This window comes from Nerophis lumbriciformis, linkage group LG13, assembly GCF_033978685.3.
Source record: "Nerophis lumbriciformis linkage group LG13, RoL_Nlum_v2.1, whole genome shotgun sequence".
Lineage (NCBI taxonomy): Eukaryota > Metazoa > Chordata > Actinopteri > Syngnathiformes > Syngnathidae > Nerophis > Nerophis lumbriciformis.
The window spans coordinates 19466292-19489746 of NC_084560.2; the positions used below are offsets into that span (position 1 = coordinate 19466292).

At 36.1% G+C, this 23455-nt stretch overlaps 1 protein-coding gene across 3 annotated transcripts in view; it reads right to left on the reverse strand.

Annotated features, from left to right (window-relative positions):
• Positions 1–23455, reverse strand: part of pkp4 (plakophilin 4) — a 193785-nt gene that overhangs the window by 47904 nt on the left and 122426 nt on the right. For all 3 annotated transcript variants that reach the window (XM_061971545.2, XM_061971547.2, XM_061971546.2), the window contains 4 exons: positions 20610–20780; positions 8798–9005; positions 5667–5799; positions 119–332 (listed from right to left, as the gene is read on the reverse strand). In XM_061971545.2, the coding sequence (XP_061827529.1) occupies positions 119–332; positions 5667–5799; positions 8798–9005; positions 20610–20780 (726 nt within the window). The remainder of the gene's footprint in view (positions 1–118; positions 333–5666; positions 5800–8797; positions 9006–20609; positions 20781–23455) is intronic.

Consider the following 23455-nt stretch of genomic DNA (forward strand, 5'->3'; position numbering starts at 1 on the left):
GTGGTCAATTGTACGGAATATGTACTGCACTGTGCAATCTACTAATAAACGCTTCAATCAATCAATCAATCAATCAAAAAGTCCGATCCATAGTGGATCTAACATAATAGTGACTTACCTGTGACGAGCTCCCGGACATCCGCATCCACGGTCCTTCTCAGTAGTCGAAGCAGAGCTGGGATGCCTCCCGCGTTCCTCAGCGCGATCTTGTTTTCGTCCATGGCTTTACCGTAAACGAGGTTCCTCAGAGCTCCACACGAGTTCCTCTGGACCTCCAGGACTTTGTGGTCCAGCAGGTCGACCAGGTGTTTGACGCCGCCGAGCCGACACACCTGTGAGGAGGATCAATGAGAGTCAGCACAAAAACTAATAATTATTATGGATAGGGTAATATCCCGGTAACAGTTAGAGATGCTACCTCAGTATAAGGATTTAAGTGCCATCTTAAAACTCATTTTTATAATCTAGCCTTTAAATAGACCCCCTTTTAGACCAGTTGATCTGCCATTTCTTTTCTGCTCTGCACTGTGCCCCCCCCTCTCCTTCGTGGAGGGGCGGGGCACAGATTCGATGACCACAGATGAGGCGCTAGCTGTCCAAAGTCGGGACCCAGGGTGGACCACTCATCTGTGCATCAGTTGGGGACGTCTCTGCGCTGCTGACTTGTCTCCACTCAAGATGATTTCCTGCTGGTCCCACTATGGACTGGACTCCCACTATTATGTTAGATCCACTATGGACTGGACTCCCACTATTATGTTAGATCCACTATGGACTGGACTCTCACACTATTATGTTAGATCCACTATGGACTGGACTCTCACACTATTATGTTAGATCCACTATGGACTGGACTCTCACACTATTATGTTAGATCCACTATGGACTGGACTTTCACTATTATGTTAGATCCACTATGGACTGGACTCTCACTATTATGTTAGATCCACTATGGACTGGACTCTCACACTATTATGTTAGATCCACTATGGACTGGACTTTCACTATTATGTTAGATCCACTATGGACTGGACTCACACACTATTATGTTAGATCCATTATGGACTGGACTCTCACACTATTATGTTAGATCCACTATGGACTGGACTCTCACTATTATGTTAGATCCACTATGGACTGGACTCTCACACTATTATGTTAGATCCACTATGGACTGGACTCTCACACTATTATGTTAGATCCACTATGGACTGGACTTTCACTATTATGTTAGATCCACTATGGACTGGACTCTCACTATTATGTTAGATCCACTATGGACTGGACTCTCACACTATTATGTTAGATCCACTATGGACTGGACTCTCACACTATTATGTTAGATCCACTATGGACTGGACTCTCACACTATTATGTTAGATCCACTATGGACTGGACTCTCACACTATTACCGTATGTTAGATCCACTATGGACTGGACTCTCACACTATTATGTTAGATCCACTATGGACTGGACTCTCACACTATTATGTTAGATCCACTATGGACTGGACTCTCACAATATTATGCTAAATCCACTATGGACTGGACTCTCACACGATTATGTTAGATCCACTATGGACTGGACTCTCACAATATTATGCTAAATCCACTATGGACTGGACTCTCACACTATTATGTTAGATCCACTATGGACTGGACTCTCACACTATTTTGTTAGATCCACTATGGACTGGACTCTCACACTATTATGTTAGATCCACTATGGACTGGACTCTCTCACTATTTTGTTAGATCCACTATGGACTGGACTCTCACACTATTATGTTAGATCCACTCGACGTCCATTGCACCGGTCGCCCAGGGGGGAGGGGTCCTCACATCTGCGGTCCCCTCCAAGGTTTCTCATTGTCATCCCTCTGGGTTGAGTTTTTTCTTGCCCTGATGTGGGATCTGAGTCGAGGATGTCGTTGTGGCTTGTGCAGCCCTTTGAGACACTCGTCATTTAGGGCTATATAAGTAAACATTGATTGATTGATTGATTGATCAAAATGTCCAAGGAGGAGTGGGAAGAAGTGAAGTTCAAAGGAGCCAAATTCTACATTTCTAACTGTTTAGACTGTTAGAAAAATTATGTGTAAGTTATCACACAACTCTTATGCTTAAAGGCCGTTGCTATAGTTATTATCAATTGTGCTGAAGTTGTACTTTTCTATCTGTACAAAGGGACAACTTGCAAATCCAAGATTGCGAGTCGTCTCGTATCAGTGTTTGTGTCCAGAACATCGAGTACCGTGACGCAGACAAAGCAGAGACAGGGCGATATCACAAGTGTCAGCACATTTCCATTTCTGAATAATCATATATTGTGTCCAACTGGGGCTGCTGAAATTACCCCCCTTCCTTCAGAAGCAGCCTCAGTGATGTAACCAGGGACCTCCCAAATAAATAGAGGAGCACGTGGGACTGGACCTTAGAGCGTGGTGGGAGATTGTAACTGAGTGTGCAGCCCCAAACGTCTCTCCTCATTGAGCCAAATTGAACTCTGTCTCTGCATGATTCCTTGCTTCTTGTCTGTTTAATAAATGCCATCAGTGTTTGAACCTGACACAGACTCATTTATGTTCAAACTTGTTCTACATGATGTGGAAGTGTTATATCATGAATTAGGATTTATGTTCACTATACTGTGTTATGGTAACGAGGGTTGTACGGTATACCGGTATAGTACCGCGGTACTAATAAATCATATTCGGTACTATACCGGCTCTAAAAAGTACCCACCTGGTGTAAGGTGGGAGTGGAAACGACTCTCGACCCCCGAAAAAAAAATAGGCATGGCGGCGGAAGAATGCCAGGGAAACAGAGCATGTTGGTCAAGAGGAAAAGGATGCAGAATTATCTATCCATCCATCCATTTTCTACCGCTTGTCCCTTTCAGGGTCGTGGGGGGTGATGGAGCCTATCTCAGCTGCATTCGGGCGGAAGGCAGGGTACACCCTGGACAAGTCGCCACCTCATCGCAGGGCAGAATTATCATGTAGACAAAGTTGAGATATACAAACCCCGTTTCCATATGAGTTGGGAAATTGTGTTAGATGTAAATATAAACGGAATACAAATCCTTTTCAACCCATATTCAATTGAATGAACTATAAAGACAAGATGTTTGATGTTCAAACACATAAACTTTTTTTTTTTTTGCAAATAATAATTAACTTAGAATTTCATGGCTGCAACACGTGCCAAAGTAGTTGGGAAAGGGCATGTTCACCACTGTGTTACATGGCCTTTCCTTTTAACAACACTCCGTAAACGTTTGGGAACTGAGGAGACACATTTTTTAAGCTTCTCAGGTGGAATTCTTTCCCATTCTTGCTTGATGTACAGCTTAAGTTGTTCAACAGTCCGGGAGTCTCCGTTGTGGTATTTTAGGCTTCATAATACGCCACACATTTTCAATGGGAGACAGGTCTGGACTACAGGCAGGCCAGTCTAGTACCCGCACTCTTTTACTATGAAGCCACGTTGATGTAACACGTGGCTTGGCATTGTCTTGCTGAAATAAGCAGGGGCGTCCATGGTAACGTTGCTTGGATGGCAACATATGTTGCTCCAAAACCTGTATGTACCTTTCAGCATTAATGGCGCCTTCACAGATGTGTAAGTTACCCATGTCTTGGGCACTAATACACCCCCATACCATCACAGATGCTGGCTTTTCAACTTTGCGCCCATAACAATCCGGATGGTTCTTTTCCTCTTTGGTCCGGAGGACACGACGTCCACAGTTTCCAAAAACAATTTGAAATGTGGACTCGTCAGACCACAGAACACTTTTCCACTTTGTATCAGTCCATCTTAGATGAGCTCAGGCCCAGCGAAGCCGACGGCGTTTCTGGGTGTTGTTGATAAACGGTTTTCACCTTGCATAGGAGAGTTTTAACTTGCACTTACAGATGTAGCGACCAACTGTAGTTACTGACAGTGGGTTTCTGAAGTGTTCCTGAGCCCATGTGGTGATATCATTTACACACTGATGTCGCATTGTTGATGCAGTACAGCCTGAGGGATCGAAGGTCACGGGCTTAGCTGCTTACGTGCAGTGATTTCTCCAGATTCTCTGAACCCTTCGATGATATTACGTACCGTAGATGGTGAAATCCCTAAATTCCTTGCAATAGCTGGTTGACAAAGGTTTTTCTTAAACTGTTCGACAATTTGCCCACGCATTTGTTGACAAAGTGGTGACCCTCGCCCCATCCTTGTTTGTGAATGACTGAGCATTTCATGTAATCTACTTTTATACCCAATCATGGCACCCACCTGTTCCCAATTTGCCTGTTCACCTGTGGGATGTTCCAAATAAGTGTTTGATGAGCATTCCTCAACTTTATCAGTATTTATTGCCACCTTTCCCAACTTCTTTGTCACGTGTTGCTGGCATCAAATTCTAAAGTTAATGATTATTCCATCCATCCATCCATCCTCTTCCGCTTATCCGAGGTCGGGTCGCAGGGGCAGCAGCCTAAGCAGGGAAGCCCAGACTTCCCTCTCCCCAGCCACTTCGTCCAGCTCCTCTCGGGGGATCCCGAGGCGTTCCCAGGCCAGCTGGGAGACATAGTCTTCCCAACGTGTCCTGGGTCTTCCCCGTGGCCTCCTACCGGTCGGACGTGCCCTAAACAACTCCCTAGGGAGGCGCTCGGGTGGCATCCTGACCAGATGCCCGAACCACCTCATCTGGCTCCTCTCGATGTGGAGGAGCAGCGGCTCTACTTTGAGCTCCCCCCGAATGACAGAGCTTCTCACCCTATCTCTAAGGGAGAGCCCCGCCACCCGGCGGAGGAAACTCATTTCGGCCGCTTGTACCCGTGATCTTGTCCTTTCGGTCATAACCCAAAGCTCATGACCATAGGTGAGGATGGGAACGTAGATCGACCGGTAAATTGAGAGCTTTGCCTTCCGGCTCAGCTCCTTCTTCACCACAACGGATCGATACAGCGTCCGCATTACTGAAGACGCCGCACCGATCCGCCTGTCGATCTCACGATCCACTCTTCCCTCACTCGTGAACAAGACTCCGAGGTACTTGAACTCCTCCACTTGGGGCAAGATCTCCTCCCTAACCCGGAGATGGCACTCCACCCTTTTCCGGGCGAGAACCATGGACTCGGACTTGGAGGTGTTTTTTGCAACAAAAAAAAAAGTTTATCAGTTTGAACATCAAATATGTTGTCTTTGTAGCATATTCAACTGAATATGGGTTGAAAATGATTTGCAAATCATTGTATTCCGTTTATATTTACATCTAACACAATTTCCCAACTCATATGGAAACGGGGTTTGTAGATGAAATATTTTATTCAGATTTACTGCAGCACCCTACTGGGACGCAACGTTATTTTAAAAGCCCCTGAAATGAGCAGAATGTACCAATAATACGTCCACATTTACATTTTATTTGGAGCAAAGAGTGTGCAAAGGGGAAAAAAAGGTGTTATTATGTTTTGATGGTATGAATCATGGCTGTGGCATTTTAGCATATAAAAGTAGAGAAATGAACGATACCTTTTTGTGCTCGCCTAACAAAGACTAATAACCATTGTGGCACGTCTGCATGCGGTTAACATTCCTGGTAATTATAATAATCGTCGTTTGTTATATGGGGTCAAAAAAAGGTAAGGAATGGGAAAAGTGGGACTTACATCAGCCTTTATTGCGTTGTCACCGAAGCAAAGGTGCTGAAGGTAGGCGGCAGCATTGGCCTGCACGGAGGGGAAGTGGTGCTGCAGCATGTGAATCACCTCCGTCAGCTCGGGGTCACGCCATGCAAACTCCCTACAGGCACAAGTTCAGAGGTCAAAGCAGGGAAAAAAAAAAGACAACAATGGAGAGGATCTTGATATTTTGAGATAAACCAAACTTGCCAAAAAAAAGACTTGCTGACCAAGGCTGACTAAAGTGAACTAAATCAGGATCCTAGAATGATGTTTTTCCATAGACACGAGTACTGATAATCAAATATTATGAATTGTTTGCCTGCCGCGTGCATTTAGAAATAGTCATTGTGCCCAAACGCGCATTCCACTGTGCAAAGTCAGGTTAACTGGAGGTCAGCCCCACTTTTAATGCTGCTGCACAGCTGAAAAATAAGCGCAAATTCAGCATTTTATGTTGTGTGAGGTTCTATTGTTAGAGTACAGAAAGCTAATATGCAGAAAGCTCTCATGTTTGAATCGTAAGGGGAAAAGCAGTGTTGATCCAAAACTAGAAAAGCTCTTCGGATATTTAACCACTTTTTTTTTTTTACCAAAAAGGCCTGATTAAGTTTGCTCCAATGTACTTACATGGGATAGTACTAGACTAGCTATGTCATATAGCTACTGTACATAATTAGTCTGTTATGTAGCATGTCATTAATCATACAAAGGACCAAAACATGTTTCTTTTTCTTCCAATTAAATACGGCATTTGGGTTAAAACATTTTATATACTGTATATATATATATATATATACAGTATATATATATATATATATATATATACACACACACAGCATATATATATGTATATATATATATATATATATATACACATATATATATATATATATATATTTATATATGTGTATATATATATATATACATATATATATATATATATATATATGTATATATATATATATACACATATATAAATATATATATATATATATATGTATATATATACACATATATAAATATATATATACACATAAATATATATACATACATATATATACATATATATATATATATATATATATATATATATATATATATATATATATATATACAGTACAGGCCAAAAGTTTGGACACACCTTCTCATTCAATGTATTTTCTTTATTTTCATGACTATTTAGTAGTTGTAGATTGTCACATCAAAACTATGAATGAACACATGTAACAAAAAAAAAAGGTGAAATAACTGAAAACGTGTTTTATATACTAGTTTCTTCAAAATAGCCACCCTTTGCGCTGATTACTTTTTCGCACACTCTTGGCATTCTCTCTGTGAGTTTCAAGAGGTAGTCACCTGAAATGGTTTTCACTTCACAGGTGTGCTTGAAGCTCATGGAGAGAATGCCAAGAGTGTGCAAAAGCAGTAGTCAGAGCAAAGGGTGGCTATTTTGAAGAAACTTGAATATAAAACATGTTTTCAGTTATTTCACCTTTTTTTTGTTAAGTACATAACTGCACATGTGTTCATTCATAGTTTTGATGTGACAATCTACAATGGAAATAGTCACGAAAATAAAGAAAATGCATTGAATGAGAAAGTGTGTCCAAACTTTTGGCCTGTACGGTGTATATATAATTTTTTCCCATCAAAGTTGTACTTTTATTTTCGTTTATTAGGCCGTATTGTTGGTTGTCTCAAACCAAATTTTTCGGTGTTATTGTTGATGATGACGGGCAGCACGGTGGAAGAAGGGTTAGTGCATCTGCCTCACAATACGAAGGTCCTGAGTAGTCTTGGGTTCAATCCCGGGCTCGGGATCTTTCTGTGTGGAGTTTGCATGTTCTCCCCGTGACTGCGTGGGTTCCCTCCGGGTACTCCGGCTTCCTCCCACCTCCAAAAAACATGCACCTGGGGATAGGTTGATTGGCAACACTAAAAAAATTGGCCCTAGTGTGTGAATGTGAGTGTGAATGTTGTCTGTCTATCTGTGTTGGCCCTGCGATGAGGTGGCGACTTGTTCAGGGTGTACCCCGCCTTCCGCCCGAGTGCAGCTGAGATAGGCTCCAGCACCCCCCGCGACCCCAAAGGGAATAAGCGGTAGAAAATGGATGGATGGATGGATTGTTGATGACAAATTAATTCTTGTATATTGATATTATATGTCCACATATAATGTATTGCAATAGTATTTGGGGTGCCATTTGTCAAACATACCTTTACACAATCGTATTAATTGTAAAATAAATCATTGAAAATAATGCATTTTTCTTCATCTGCTTTTTTTTTTTTTTTTTTTTTGGAATATATTTAACAGATCCACGGCGACAAATAAAGTAAATTTCTTACAAGTATCATTATCACTGCAGGACGAGGAATAGCGAAACATGCTTCACTACACACCGTAGCTCACCGGCGTCAAAATGTAAACAAACGCCATATCTACACCTAACATCCACTGTAATGATACCAAGTACAGGCACGTATCTAGTCAATACTACTATGATTATGTCGATACTTTTTGGCATCACAACATCTTCTTTAATTTATATTATGTATTTAAACTCAGGAAGTACGTCCCTGAACATTTTGAATATGACCAATGTATGATCCTGTAACTACTTGGTATCGGGTTGATACCCAAATGTGTGGTATCATCCAAAACTAATGTAAAGTATCAAACAACAGAAGAATAAGTGATTATTACATTTTAACAGAAGTGTAGATAGAACATGTTAAAAGAGAAAGTAAGCAGATATTAACAGTAAATGAACAAGTAGATTAATAATTCATTTTCTACCACTTGTCCTTAATAATGTTGACAAAATAATAGAATGATGTTACTGCATACGTCAAAAGCTAAATTAGGAGCCTTTGTTTGTTTACTTACTAATAAAAGACAAGTTGTCTTGTATGTTCACTATTTTATTTAAGGACAAACTTGCAATAATAAACATATGTTTAATGTACATTAAGATTTTTTGTTAAAATAAAGCCAATAATGCAATTTTTGTGGTCCCCTTTTATTTAGAAAAGTACCGAAAAGTATCGAAATAATGTTGGTACTGGTACCAAAATATTGGTAGCCACTAATTAGAGTCTTTTGCAGGACCTACCTGGGATCCTTCTGCATGCTGTCTATGGAGGGCGAGCGGGTGGCATCGTCCATGTTAGCAGCCTGCCGACTGTAGTTGGAGTCGCAGGGCCGATACTGCGCTGAGCGATAAGGATCGGCGTAGGTGGCCGCCGTGTTGAGAGCCAGGTTTTTTCTTTGGTAGGTCATGGCGCTGCGCTGACTGGACGTCCGCTGGAGACTCCCCACACCTGGGGCCAGAAAGGCAAATCCTTTAGAAATGAAATCCAAACAAGACGCGCACGCAAGCTGCCAGATCCAGGTGAGCTCGGCCGCATTGGAAAGTTCAGGTTGAACTCCTAAAAGCCAGACAAAAACACACACAGCAGACTTCTCAAAATCTGGAAGGGATTAATGCGGAGGATAAAACACATCTCCCAAAAAGAAAGTCCTCTCCTTCAAAAGGCCTGTTTGCTCCCTTTCAGCCAGAAGGATTTCAACTCATGAGTGCGGTAGAAAAAGCTCAAATCAACCTGCTGGAGCCGCAAAAAATCCTTTCCTCGGTTCCTTCTGGCTGCCGCCGTATGTTTACACTAATCTTGCCAAACACAGCAAGAGTGGCAACGTTAAGCCTGGCCCTGCTCGAAATAGCCAGATAGCCAGCGGTAAGGCAGGGGCGTCACACGCCATACTGCTTTCTCACTCTACTGTACGTCTTGCATCATTCTTTCTGCCCTTCCAGGGATGGAATGAGCTTTTTTTATTTTTTTTAAATGCATTCAAAAAATAGCTCCATCAAAACGGAACCACATGATCAGATCTCTATCAGCTTTGACCATTTCCTGCATGCTTCCACTCCCTGCTGGCAGAAACCGAAATGTCATCGCCATATGCTGCTCCAAAAACACAATTACTGCGCACGAGTGTGCTTCCATGAGACCATACGCACAGTACAGGCCAAAAGTTTGGACACACCTTCTTATTTCAATGTGTTTTCTTTATTTTCATGACTATTTACATTGTAGATTGTCACTGAAGGCATCAAAACTATGACACCTGTGAAGTGAAAACCATTTCAGGTGACTACCTCTTGAAGCTCATGGAGAGAATGCCAAGAGTGTGCGATATAGTAATCAAAACAAAGGGTGGCTATTTTGAAGAAACTAGAATATGAAACATGTTTTCAGTTATTTCACCTTTTTTTGTTAAGTACATAACTCCGCATGTGTTCATTCATAGTTTTGATGTGACAATCTACAATGTAAATAGTTCTGAAAATAAAGAAAACACATTGAATAAGAAGGTGTGTCTACTGTATATATGTATTATAAGAAACATGTTGCATTACCTTATTCATTTATCTTTATTATTTTTATTTATTTTATTTTTATTTTAAAGTCACATTTCTTTTTTATATTGTATAGTCAAATGTTGTTTCTTATTGAATTTTTTTTTGTAATTTATCTTTATTTGCTTATGTACATTACAGGCCAAAAGTTTGGACACACCTTCTCCTCATTAAATGCGTTTTCTTTCTTTTAGTGACGTGAAAACCACTTGAAGCTCATCGAGAGAATGCCAAGAGTGTGCGATATAGTAATCAAAACAAAGGGTGGCTATTTTGAAGAGACTAGAATATAAAACATGTTTTCAGTTATTTTACCCTTTTTTTGTTAAGTACATAACTCCACATGTGTTCATTCATAGTTTTGATGTGACAATCTACAATGTAAATAGTCATGAAAATAAAGAAAACACTTTGAATGAGGATAAGGTGTGTCTACTCTATATATGAATTATGATAAAGATTTTGCATTACCTTATTCATTTATCTATTTAATTTTTATTTTATAGTCAAATTTCTTTTTTATATTTTATAGTAAAATTTTGTTTTATTTTTAATTTTTTTTGTATGTTATCTTTATTTACTTATGTATAGTCATTAACAACTCTTCCTTCCAAACTGCATAGCTACCAGCCTATTGTTTCACATTTTCTCTCTTCCCTATTCTGATATTTTCATTTTTAATATCAATTCAATATATAATATAATATATTCAATATAATATTCATGTTAAAATTAACTCATACATTTTTCTTTTACTTTCAACGCTTAAATCTCTAGATCAACTTTAGGTCTATCTGTCGATATCAAGTTTTTTGTTTTTTTTATGTTTTATGACCTTTATGTTTTTTATGGCAAAAACACAAAATAGTAAATATTTTTCTCCCAAAAATGTATACAGAGGAATATTTGATGTGAAGTAATTGGATCCTTAAATAGGTCAATAATTAATATCAAGATTGATTTGAATTCTTTTTTCTTTTTTTTCTTTTTTTGAGCAATGACAGTTTAAAAACAAACAAAAAAAAATCTGACAAAATTATTTGCGGATCCAAAAAAGTGTGGAAAATATTTGTTTTTATTTTTTTTACTTTCAATGCTCAAGTCTCTACATCAACAGCAGATTCATCAGTTAATTATATATATTTTTGGATAATTTGTTCATGTTTTTTTGTTTGTTTTATTCCCTTTTTGTCAAAGAAAACTTTGTTTTTAATATGGCAAAACATGGAAAAAGTGGATTTTTTTATGTGAAGTAATTGGAGCCTAAATAAGTTAATAATATAAATATATGTAATATAAATGAATATGAATAACATTGATTTTGAGCCATTATTATTTTGCTGACAGTGTTATTAGGTCAACATTGCATAATAATTCAATATAACAATAATGTTAAAAGTAATTCGTAAATTTTTTTTTTTTACTTTCAACGCTTAAATCTCTTAATCAACTTTAGCTCTATCTGTCGATATAAAGTTGTTGTTTTTTTGTTTGTTTTTTATGACCTTTGGGTTTTTTATGGCAAAAACGCAACATAGGCAATATTTTTCTCCCAAAAATTAAAGAGAAATATTTGATGTGAAGTAATTGGATCCTTAAATAGGTCAATAATGAATTGATTTTAATTCATTATTATTGTTTTGAGCAATGATAGCTTAAAAACAAAAAAAACAAAAAAATCACACAAAAATCTTTGAGGATCCAAAAGTGTGGAAAATAACATTATTATTATTTTTTTTTTTTTACTTTCAATGCTCAAGTCACTACGTCAACTGCAAATCTATCAGTCATGTATTTTGTATATTTTTGGATTATTTGTTCATGTTTTTTTTGTTTGTTTTATTCTTTTTTGTCAAAGAAAACTTAGTTTTTAATTGGGCAAATGCACAAAAAATTCAATATTTCCCCAAAAATATGTCAAAGTGGAATTTTTGATTTGAATTAATTGGAGCCTAAATAAGTTCATAATATAAATATATGCAATATAAATTAATATGAATAACATTATTATTTTTTAAGCACTGACAGCTTTAAAGAATAAATCTGCCTTCATGGCAGCTTTGTGTTATTGGAGTCAACATTGCATAATAATTCAATATACCAATAATTCGTAAATTTTTTCTTTTTACTTTCAACGCTTAAATCTCTTAATCAACTTTAGCTCTATCTGTCGATATAAACTTGTTGTTCTTTTGTTCGTTTTTTATGACCTTTAGGTTTTTTATGGCAAAAATGCAAAATAGGCAATATTTTTGTCCCAAAAATTAAAGAGAAATATTTGATGTGAAGTAATTGGATCTTTAAATGGGTCAATAATGAATTGATTTTAATTTTAATTTAAAAACATTTTTTTTTTAGCAATAATAGCTTAAAAACAAAACAAAAAAATCACACACAAATCTTTGAGGATCCAAAAGGTGGAAAATAACATTATCATTATTTTTTTTTTAATCAATGCTCATGTTCCTACGTCAACTGCAGATCTATCAGTCATGTATATTATATATATATATTTTTGGAATTATTTGTTCATCTTTTTTTGTTTGTTTTATTCTTTTTTTGTCAAAGAAAACTTAGTTTTTAATTGGGCAAATGCCCCAAAAATTCAATATTTCCCCAAAAATATGTCAAAGTGGAATTTTTCATTTGAATTAATTGTAGCCTAAATAAGTTCATAATATAAATACATGCAATATAAATTAATATGAATAACATTATTATTTTTTTAAGCACTGACAGCTTTAAAGAATAAATCTGCCTTTATGGCAGCTTTGTGTTATTAGAGTCAACATAGCAACTTTTTCTTGTTAAATTTCCCCTGTTCAATCTTTTATTCTACTTTTTTATGTTTTGTTCTTTTTAAAGAGTATCTTTAAAATGTGCCGTGGGCCGTTTAATAAATGAGCTGCCTCGGGCCACGCTGAAATGTTCTCCTTCACACAGGACGCTTGTTCTGTGCGAAAGGCACCGCCACAGAATGGAAGCACAAAGTTGACCATTATGTATCTAATCATACGACTGTCTGATGCTGTGTGAAAAAGTGGAGTTGGTAAAAGTCTGGCCGAAAATGGTAACATTGCAACACAGGAAGTAAGAAAAAATAAATAGAGAAGGCGTATGTTTAAATAAGCTCTGCTTTTTCCTACTCCTTTTCGGACATGTTGAACGGTGCAGCAAGAATCCATTTTTCTATTTCAAATAAAAGCTCACATTTGCACAGAGCGGGTAGAAAGCGATGCTCACCTCCATGTTTCTAAATCTAAAGCGATGTTAACGACTTAAACAACTTAGAAGGATAGAATCATTAGTCATCTTCCTCCGAGCTGACTTTTGTCAATACTCTGTAACAGACCGAAACACATAATAGTGGCTTCTTCACAGCTATCAATAGCTATTATTACGAGACTTATCGGCCTTAATCACATGTGCAGAGTCCCCAGGAGAAGGTAATGTGCATTGGGGGGTAGTAATGCATCCCCATTGCCAGCTGTGAGGTCTGGACATCATTTTAACGTCTTTAAATTAGGGGTTAAAAAAGAATATTGATCCTGTGAAGGATGTTTATCAATACATGCATAAAATAGTGTGAACAATAGGAAAATAACAGACAAAATGTTTGTACAAACCAGTGTTTTTCAACCTTTTTTGAGGCAAGGCACATTTTTTTCATTTAAAAATACGGAGGCACACTAATTAGAAAACGTTAAAAAATTATACTCCACCAGGTGGTCGTGCCTTATTTTGAGTTTGTTGGTGTTTTCCTGTGCTTTAGTTATTGTCTTGCGCTGTTATTATGGTGGCCCTTCCTGTTTTGTTGGTGTTTTCCTGTAGCAGTTTCATGTCTTCCTTTGAACGCTATTCCCCGCACCTGCTTTGTGTTAGCAAGCAAGGCTATTTAAGTTGTTGCTATCCTTCTTTGTTGATTGCTATGTCATGTACGGATGTACTTTGTCGACGCCGTAAGTTTTTGCTGTCGTCCAGCATTTTGTTTCTGTTTACTTTGTAGCCAGTTCAGTTTTACTTTCGTTTTGCATAGCCATTGCCTTTTCCTTTCCCGTTTGTTCATTTTTGGTTTAAGCATTACATACTGTGAGGGGCGTGGCCTGCGGACCTGCAGCGAGGCGGGATGTGTCGGGACCGGCTTCGAGATTAGCGACAGGTGAGTGGATGACACAGCTGAGAGTGTTTGTCTGATCACCTGTCGCTCTGTTAAAAGCAGCAGTCGGGAAGAAGAAGTGGTGGATGGCAGAGCACGCCGAGAGAGAGAGAGAGCGACGCTAAGGGACAGACCAAAAGACACTTGCTGAAAAGCACGAAGACAATCAATTGCAAAATAAAGCATTGTTCTGCACGATGAACGAAGCGGTCGTGTCCATGATTGGTGTCCAGAAGAACCCGGAAGTGAGGGACTTCCACACATACCTTTTTACCTGCACACTGCCTCCCGCTGTGGTCAGCACATTGGGATCACAACAAACCATCCTCATCTCACCCGACACATTCTGACTTTTACAAAGCAATTAACTACCTGCTGCCACCTACTGACATGGAGTACTATGTGGTTACCCTGCCGAGTTTTACACAGCACAGACACTAAGCAACGGCACATTATTTGCAGATTATAATTATTGATTTGCAAAAAAAAATTTTTTGGACCAATTAGGTGAAGATGCATAATTTCCCACCGCCGCGGCACAGTGGTTGAAAAACACTGGTTTAAACCATATATTTCCATTTTACATAAAGAATAATTACTGTATTTTTCGGAGTATAAGTCGCACCTGCCGAAAATGCATAATAAAGAAGGAAAAAAACATATATAGGTCGCACTGGAGCCCGGCCAAACTATGAAAAAAAACTGCGACTTATAGTCCGAAAAATACGGTAATAGCAATTAATGATAATATTATTGTTGAAATATGTCAAACAAACTGATAATTGAAGCACAATGATGAAATATCCTTATAATATATGACGTGTGCGAGAAACATTATGCTAAACATTGTCCAATTACATAATAGAAAACATATTATAACATTATATCCTATAAAAAATATTGCATCATAAGAAATATGAACTTTTTCTCAAATATTATAAATATTAAACTAGAATGACATAACATCTATAATTAAATAATAGTAAAAGGAAGGTAAACAATCAATTAACTTTTGCATAATATTACAAGGAAAATTATGTGTGTACACAAAATTATATGATGAATGAAATGAAAATATCATAAGGAACCAATATTCTTTGGACATACTTTAAATTAACTGATAAATTACACTAAAAACTATCAATTCAAAATTAAACACTGGTATTTGAAAATAAATACACAGTGCAATAGCTCTAATACAGAATATTGTGTGCATAAAAAACTAAATTAAATTATTATGTAAATTCTTACAAATATTATTTAATACTGATAAAATATTACTTAATAAATATATTGAATATGCATAATAATAATAAATAAATAATTTATAGAATTATAAATAATTCACAAATATGGAAATACAACAATATATAAATTCTATGAAAATGATATATAATATTACAAAAAATAAAATATGATTTTATAAACAAACAAACAAGCAATTGATACTGATTTATAAAAAATATATAAATAAAATGCTACTTGGCAAGGGGCTTGATTATTTAAAAAAAGGTGGTGGTCAAATACTAAGGTTCTGTAAGTCCAGTCTTTACAGAAAACATCTTGACAAAAGAATTTGAAGTATGATCTTACAGTTAAAAAAAAGGTGCTTCGACCTAATACTTTTTTATACCTATACCTTATGACCAGAAGTCTCAGGGGACAAAAAAGTAAGAATGTACTATATATAGTATATGTATATTTGCCCTGTGCTTATGCACAAACACGCCTCCACTATCTAAGGAAGCAGTGATAATGAGAGGAAAAAGCCAATAAAGGAACATAATGAGGTCGCCAAGCAGTTCCTCGGTAACCTTTATAAAGCAGCCAGTATGAAACATACAGTAGGTCAGGGGTCGGCAACCTGCTTCAGCGCCACCCGAGTGGCTCCCTGGAGCTTTTTCAAAAGTGTATGAAAATGGGAAAATATATATACATTTTATGTTATAATATTGTTTCTGTAGGACAAACATGACACAAACCTTCCTAATTGTTAGAAAAACTCACTGTTTAATATGTTTGTGTTCATGCTGCACTAATGAGCATACTAGGCGAGCGTCGCTTTGTCCTACTAATTTTGGCGGTCTATAAACGCACCATAGTTACGTGGCCTGTGACGCAGCAGTTTGTTTACATCGGGGGTGCCCATTAGATTATTTCATTTCATTTTCATTTATTTCAGGCAATGACATTTAAAAAAAAAAAAAAAAAAGTACAAGGTAGACAATACATAATAATATAAATTAATATCATGCAAAGGGTAATGTACAGTATGTAAGCATGATTGTTCAGTTTTGCCTGAAAGGGAGTGGGAAGAAGATAACTTAACAGATCACTCCATCGCGAGGCATCAAAAAAAAGTAGATCTAAAAATTACTGATCATCAATTTTTACTACCATGTCACTTTTGTTACTTGGTCGAGGAAGTTGAAAAAAAAAACGACCGTCTGGAAGACGAAAAGCACTTTTTTCCCCCAACACTCTCTCTCCGTACCGGCTGTCAAAAGTGTAAAGTCCGACCGCACAGTTCCTGTTTTCACGATAAAAGTGCTGCTCCATCCTGCCTGCGCTAAGAAAATAAAAGTCTCAAACTATCGCATACAAGTTGGCAGCTGAGGAGTTAACTCTAATGTGTCTTATAAACGGTATAAAAGCTGGACAAATAAAAAGCTAAAAACAACCACTTTCATGTGGTGTTGGAAAGAGGAGGACTTGTTTTCCCTCCACAGTATAAATTCGAAGTTGTGGAGCTCATATATATATGTATTTCTTGTATTTCTACCCTTCTTGAGACATCAAGAAGGAAAAGTAGCTTCCATATGAGGAGGTGTGAACAAGTAATGACATAAATCATTGTCCCAATAACATTGCATCTAATAGAGAATGTCTCATTTAAGTTAAAGTTAAGGTTAAAGTACCAATGATTGTCACACACACACTCGGTGTGGTGAAATGTGTCCTCTGCATTTGACCCATCACCCTTGATCACCCCCTGGGAGGTGACCCCTGCAATAGTTAATGGATGCCTTTACAGCAGGCCTAGGCAATTATTTTGCCTCGGGGGGCCAAATTTAGAGAAAAAAAATGTGTCTGGGGGTCGGTATATCTGATTTTTAGGAACACTATTACAAAACCTCACAATATCTGATTGAATGTTAAAAACGTGGCCTTGTGGTTAGAGTGTCCGCCCTGAGATGGGTAGGTCGTGAGTTCAAACCCCGACCAAGTCATACCAAAGACTATAAAAATGGGACACATTAACTCCCCACTCAGCATCAAGGGTTGGAATTGGGGCTTAAATCACCAAAAATGATTCCCAAGTGCGGCCAGATGACCATAGTAACTAACTAGATGACCATAGTAACCAATTAAATTACCCTAGTAACTAACTAGATGACCATAGTAACCAATTAAATTACCATAGTAACTAACTAGATGACCATAGTAACCAATTAGATTACCATAGTAACTACTGTAATTAGATGACCATAGTAACCAATTTGATTAACATAGTAACTAATTATATTACCAAAGTAACTAATTAGATGATCATAGTAACTAATTAGATTACATAGTAACTAATTAGATGACCATAATAACTAATTAGATTAACATAGTAACTAATTAGATGACCATAGTAACCAATTAGATGAACATAGTAACTAATTAGATGACCATAGTAACTAATTAGATTACCATAGTAACTAATTAGATGACCATAGCAACTAATTTGATTAACATAGTAGCTAATTAGATGACCATAGCAACTCATTAGATGCCCATAGTAACCAATTAGATGACCATAGTAACTAAATAGATGACCATAATAACTAATTAGATTACCATAGCAACTAATTAGATGACCATAGTAACCAATTAGGTTAACATAGTAACTAATTAGATGACCATAGTAACACATTTGATTAACATAGTAACTAATTAGATGACCATAGTAACTCATTAGATGCCCATAGTAACCAATTAGATGACCATAGTGACTAATTAGATTACCATAGTAACCAATTAGATTACCATAGCAACTATTTAGATGACCATAGTAACAAATTTGATTAACATAGTAACTAATTGGATGACCATAGTAACTAATTAGATTACCATAGTAACTAATTAGATGACCATAGTAACATATTTGATTAACATAGTAACTAATTAGATGACCATAGTAACTAATTAGATTAGAATAGAATATAATAGAAAGTACTTTATTGATCCCTGGGGGAAATTCAGCACCACAGTTCGCTCACAATAGACAATAAACACTTAGGTATTTTTTACATGTGAATAATATAAATACAGTCTATTATACAGCATTATTCACATGTGAATAACATAAATACAGTCTATTATACAGCATTATTCACATGTGAATAATATAAATATAGTCTATTATACAGCATTATTCACATGTGAATAATATAAATACAGTCTATTATACAGCATTATTCACATGTGAATAATATAAATACAGTCTATTATACAGCATTATTCACATGTGAATAATATAAATACAGTCTATTATACAGCATTATTCACATGTGAATAATATAAATACAGTCTACTATATAGCATAATTCACATGTGAATAATATAAATACAGTCTATTATACAGCATTATTCACATGTGAATAATATAAATACAGTCTATTATAAAGCATTATTCACATGTGAATAATATAAATACAGTCTATTATACAGCATAATTCACATGTGAATAATATAAACAGTCTATTATACAGCATAATTCACATGTGAATAATATAAATACAGTCTATTATACAGCATTATTTACATGTGAATAATATAAATACAGTCTATTATACAGCATTATTCACATGTGAATAATATAAATACAGTCTACTATATAGCATAATTCACATGTGAATAATATAAATAGTCTATTATACAGCATAATTCACATGTGAATAATATAAATACAGTCTATTATACAGCATTATACACATGTGAATAATATAAATGCAGTCTATTATACAGCATTATTCACATGTGAATAATATAAATACAGTCTATTATATAGCATAATTCACATGTGAATAATATAAATACAGTCTATTATACAGCATAATTCACATGTGAATAATATAAATACAGTCTATAATACAGCATTATTCACATGTGAATAATATAAATACAGTCTATTATACAGCATAATTCACATGTGAATAATATAAATACAGTCTATTATACAGCATAATTCACATGTGAATAATATAAATACAGTCTATTATACAGCATTACCATAGTAACTAGTATATCATGTAAAAGCACAGATTCCAACCATTGAAATACTTAGTATTAGGGATGTCCGATAATGGCTATATGCCGGTATCCGATATTTCGATATTGTCCAACTTTTTAATTACTGATACCGATATCAACCGATATATACAGTCGTGGAATTAACACATAATTATGCCTAATTTGGACAACCAGGTATGGTGAAGATAAGGTACTTTTGAAAAAAATTAATAAAATAAAATAAGATAAATAAATTGAATAAAAAAGAAAGTAAAACAATATAAAAACAGTTACATTGAAACTAGTAATTAATGAAAATGAGTAAAATTAACTGTTAAAGTTTAGTACTATTAGTGGACCAGCAGCACGCACAATCATGTGTGCTTATGGACTGTATTCTTGCAGACTGTATTGATATATATTGATATATAATGTAGGAACCAGAATATTAATAACAGAAAGAAACAACCCTTTTGTGTGAATGAGGTTTTTTGGGTTGGTGCACTAATTGTAAGTGTATCTTGTGTTTTTTATGTTGATTTAATAATAATAAAATAAAAAATAAAATAAAAATAATAATAATAAAAAAACGATACCGATAATAAAAAAAACGATACTGATAATTTCTGATATTACATTTTAACGTATTTATCGGCCGACATATCTACTTAGTATAGTTGAAGACTTACGGCCATTAGAAAACATCACTGCACATCATAATGGCAGCTACACTTTCCATCTCACACATCTAAAAAAAATATTTGGGAATGTCCGGCGGGCCAGATTGAAAAGCTTAATTTGCCCAGGTGTGCTTTGCAGCAAAGTGACACACCTGCAAGGTGAGCCCCAGCGCTCTCTGCCTTGTGCTGGAGGGAGGCAACATTGAAAATACGGGTAGATAAAAAGAATGAAAGGTAACTTAGTAACAACACATCTCCATTCTACACTAACAGAGACCATCTAAAGTGTACAACAAAGCAAAGCAACAAACTATTTTGTTTAACGATGCATTGCATACGATACAGTGTACAGTGGTGTATGTTTTTATTATTAGCTATGAAATATAGATCAAACCTGAGGCACTCCTGCAGATGGTCCCCTGGCGAGTGTGGCTGGGGCTGATGTACAACGGGCTCTGGAACATGCGGTCCTCAAAGATAGGTGCGATATGACGCTCTGGGGAAACGTTGGACCTTAAACCTTGGCCCAGCTGGCCGTGCTGACTGGCGTATGTGTTCTGCATCCCTGCAAACACAGGACATTTTTCATCACTTTTAGCAATTTAATCACAGAGGTTTGAGTGGACTCAATGCTGACAATAACATGTTTGTGGACGACCTCGCTACAATCCAAGCCACGCCCCCATCATGATGAAACACCATGTTGCAATGAAACTAAATAACATTGCTGCACCGTAATGCCTTTGGAGTATGTCGTATGAAGTTACAGTTAAAAGTTAAAGTACCAATAGGTGTGGTGAGATTATCCTCTGCATTTGACCCATCACCCTTGTTCACCCCCTGGGAGGTGAGGGGAGCAGTGAGCAGCAGCGGTGGCCGTGCCCGGGAATCACATTTACATTGTGTTTATTTGTATTTGTAATTATCTGAAATTATGTTTTTTTGTATTGAAATCTTGTATTACTCTATTCTATTGTCTACCCATCCTATTGTATTCTACTGTTATTAGACAGATTATTAAATAGGTAAAGTAAGAAGGAATATAAATGATGAGCCCGATTGTAGCTGAGATAGGCTCCAGCGCCCCCCGCGACCCCAAAGGGAATAAGCGGTAGAAAATGGATGGAGTTGAAGACATGTAGTTCTTTGTTAAGGTTTAAGAAAACCTTGAGAGGTGAAATAAATGAAAATTATAAAATATAGCAACAATTACTTTCATCCCATTGATTTTTTTGAACGTTGATGTTTCAGGTAATCTTATTTTCAGTGAAGGTATAGGATAGGCAAATATAAGCTTTGGCTTCAGCCTATTCCTTTTTTGGTCATTCTTTTTCTTTTCTTTTTGTGTGTAAATGTGTATGATTGTAAATATGTATAATCTGTACTGTTAAACTGATCACACACAATGATAATAATAATAATAGATTTTATTTGTAAAAAGCACTTAACATTGGGTAAACAACCTCAAAGTGCTACAGTGTATTAAAAATAAATAAATAAATAAATAAAAAGATAATAAAAAATTAAAAAATACCGTATTTTTCGGACTATATTTCGCAGTTTTTTTCACAGTGCGATTTATAAATGTTTTTTCCTTCTTTATTATGCATTTTCGGCAGGTGCGACTTATACTCCGGTGCAACTTATACTCCGAAAAATACGGTAAATAAAAACTAGAACAGCCAAATAGCCAAAACTAGTATGCATACATCTAAAAAAAAGGCTTTTTTAAAAAGAAGGTTTTTTAAGCCTTTTTTAAAAGCATCCACAGTCTGTGGTGCCCTCAGGTGGTCGGGGAGAGCGTTCCACAGACTGGGAGCGGCGGAGCAGAAAGCCCGGTCTCCCATTGTTCGTAGCTTTCTCCTCGGAGGTTGATGGTTGATTATATGACCGAAATAAACTTATTTCATTCCTATTTCTATATAAATGGTATAGTTTATTTTTCTCTTTTCTAGCGCTTTTGAGAGTCTTCTTTCATCGTTTAATCTTGTAATTGAGCCAAGATGATCAAAAAATGTCCCCTGTAATAATAACATATGTCTAAGAATAAATGTATAAAATGAAATGTTATTATTGTATATAATATTGTAATATTTGTGATGCTATCATGGTTAATAACAATAACGCGTTATTGTTATTCTATAAAACCGCCCACAAAACGAAGCATTCTTAAGAGACTGTCAGAAAGCGACTTGAAGACGATCTGTTAAACAATCTATGCAAAACTTTGACCAAATAACCACCATTGCATGTTATGTAGACCACCGGGAAGTGTTTTAAATGTAGAAAAAAAATCATAACATGAATCCTTTACAATTAAGATACTGGAAGGAAGCAACATTCCCAGTAAGACAATGTTTTGGTGTTTGTTTATTTCAAACACGCATTCAATTATAATACGATTCATCACATTTTTCCAGTTTCTCGTTAAAGCACGTACGAAAAGGATTAGGAAGAAGCAGAGCTTATTTAATTCTACCCCCTTTCCTTTCAGGGTAATTTCCAACACATTCGTTCGTACTCAATATCTAACACAACAGTGAATAATTGAACAAATAAGTAATAAATAGATAAATGCGTAAGTAAATGCATATTATTTGCATACAACAAACAATAAATAAAGTTCCTCTGAATAAATATTTAAGTAAGTTTGGATTCACATAACGAGATGAATAAAACAGTCTAATTTCTTAAAAGGTTATCAGGATTCTTATTCTTTATACTTTGAAAACTCTTTGAGTTTAAACAGTTTTCGAAACTGGATTATATACAGTCGTGGTCAAAAGTTGACATACACTTGTAAAGAACATAAAGTCATGGCTGTCTTGAGTTTCTAATCATTTCTACAACTCTTATTTTTTTGTGATAGAGTGATTGGAGCACATACTTGTTGGTCACAAAAAACATTCATGAAGTTTGCTTATTTTATGAATTTATTATGGGTCTACTGAAAATGTGAGCAAATCTGCTGGGTCAAAAGTATACAAACAGCAATGTTAATATTTGTTTACATGTCCCATGGCAAGTTTCACTGCAATAAGGTGCTTTTGGTAGCCATCCACAAGCTTCTGCTTGAATTTTTGACCACTCCTCTTGACAAAATTGGTGCAGTTCAGCTAAATGTGTTGGTTTTCTGACATGGATTTGTTTCTTCAGCATTGTCCACACGTTTAAGTCAAGACTTTGGGAAGGTCATTCTAAAACCTTAATTCTAGCCTGATTTAGCCATTCATTTACCAC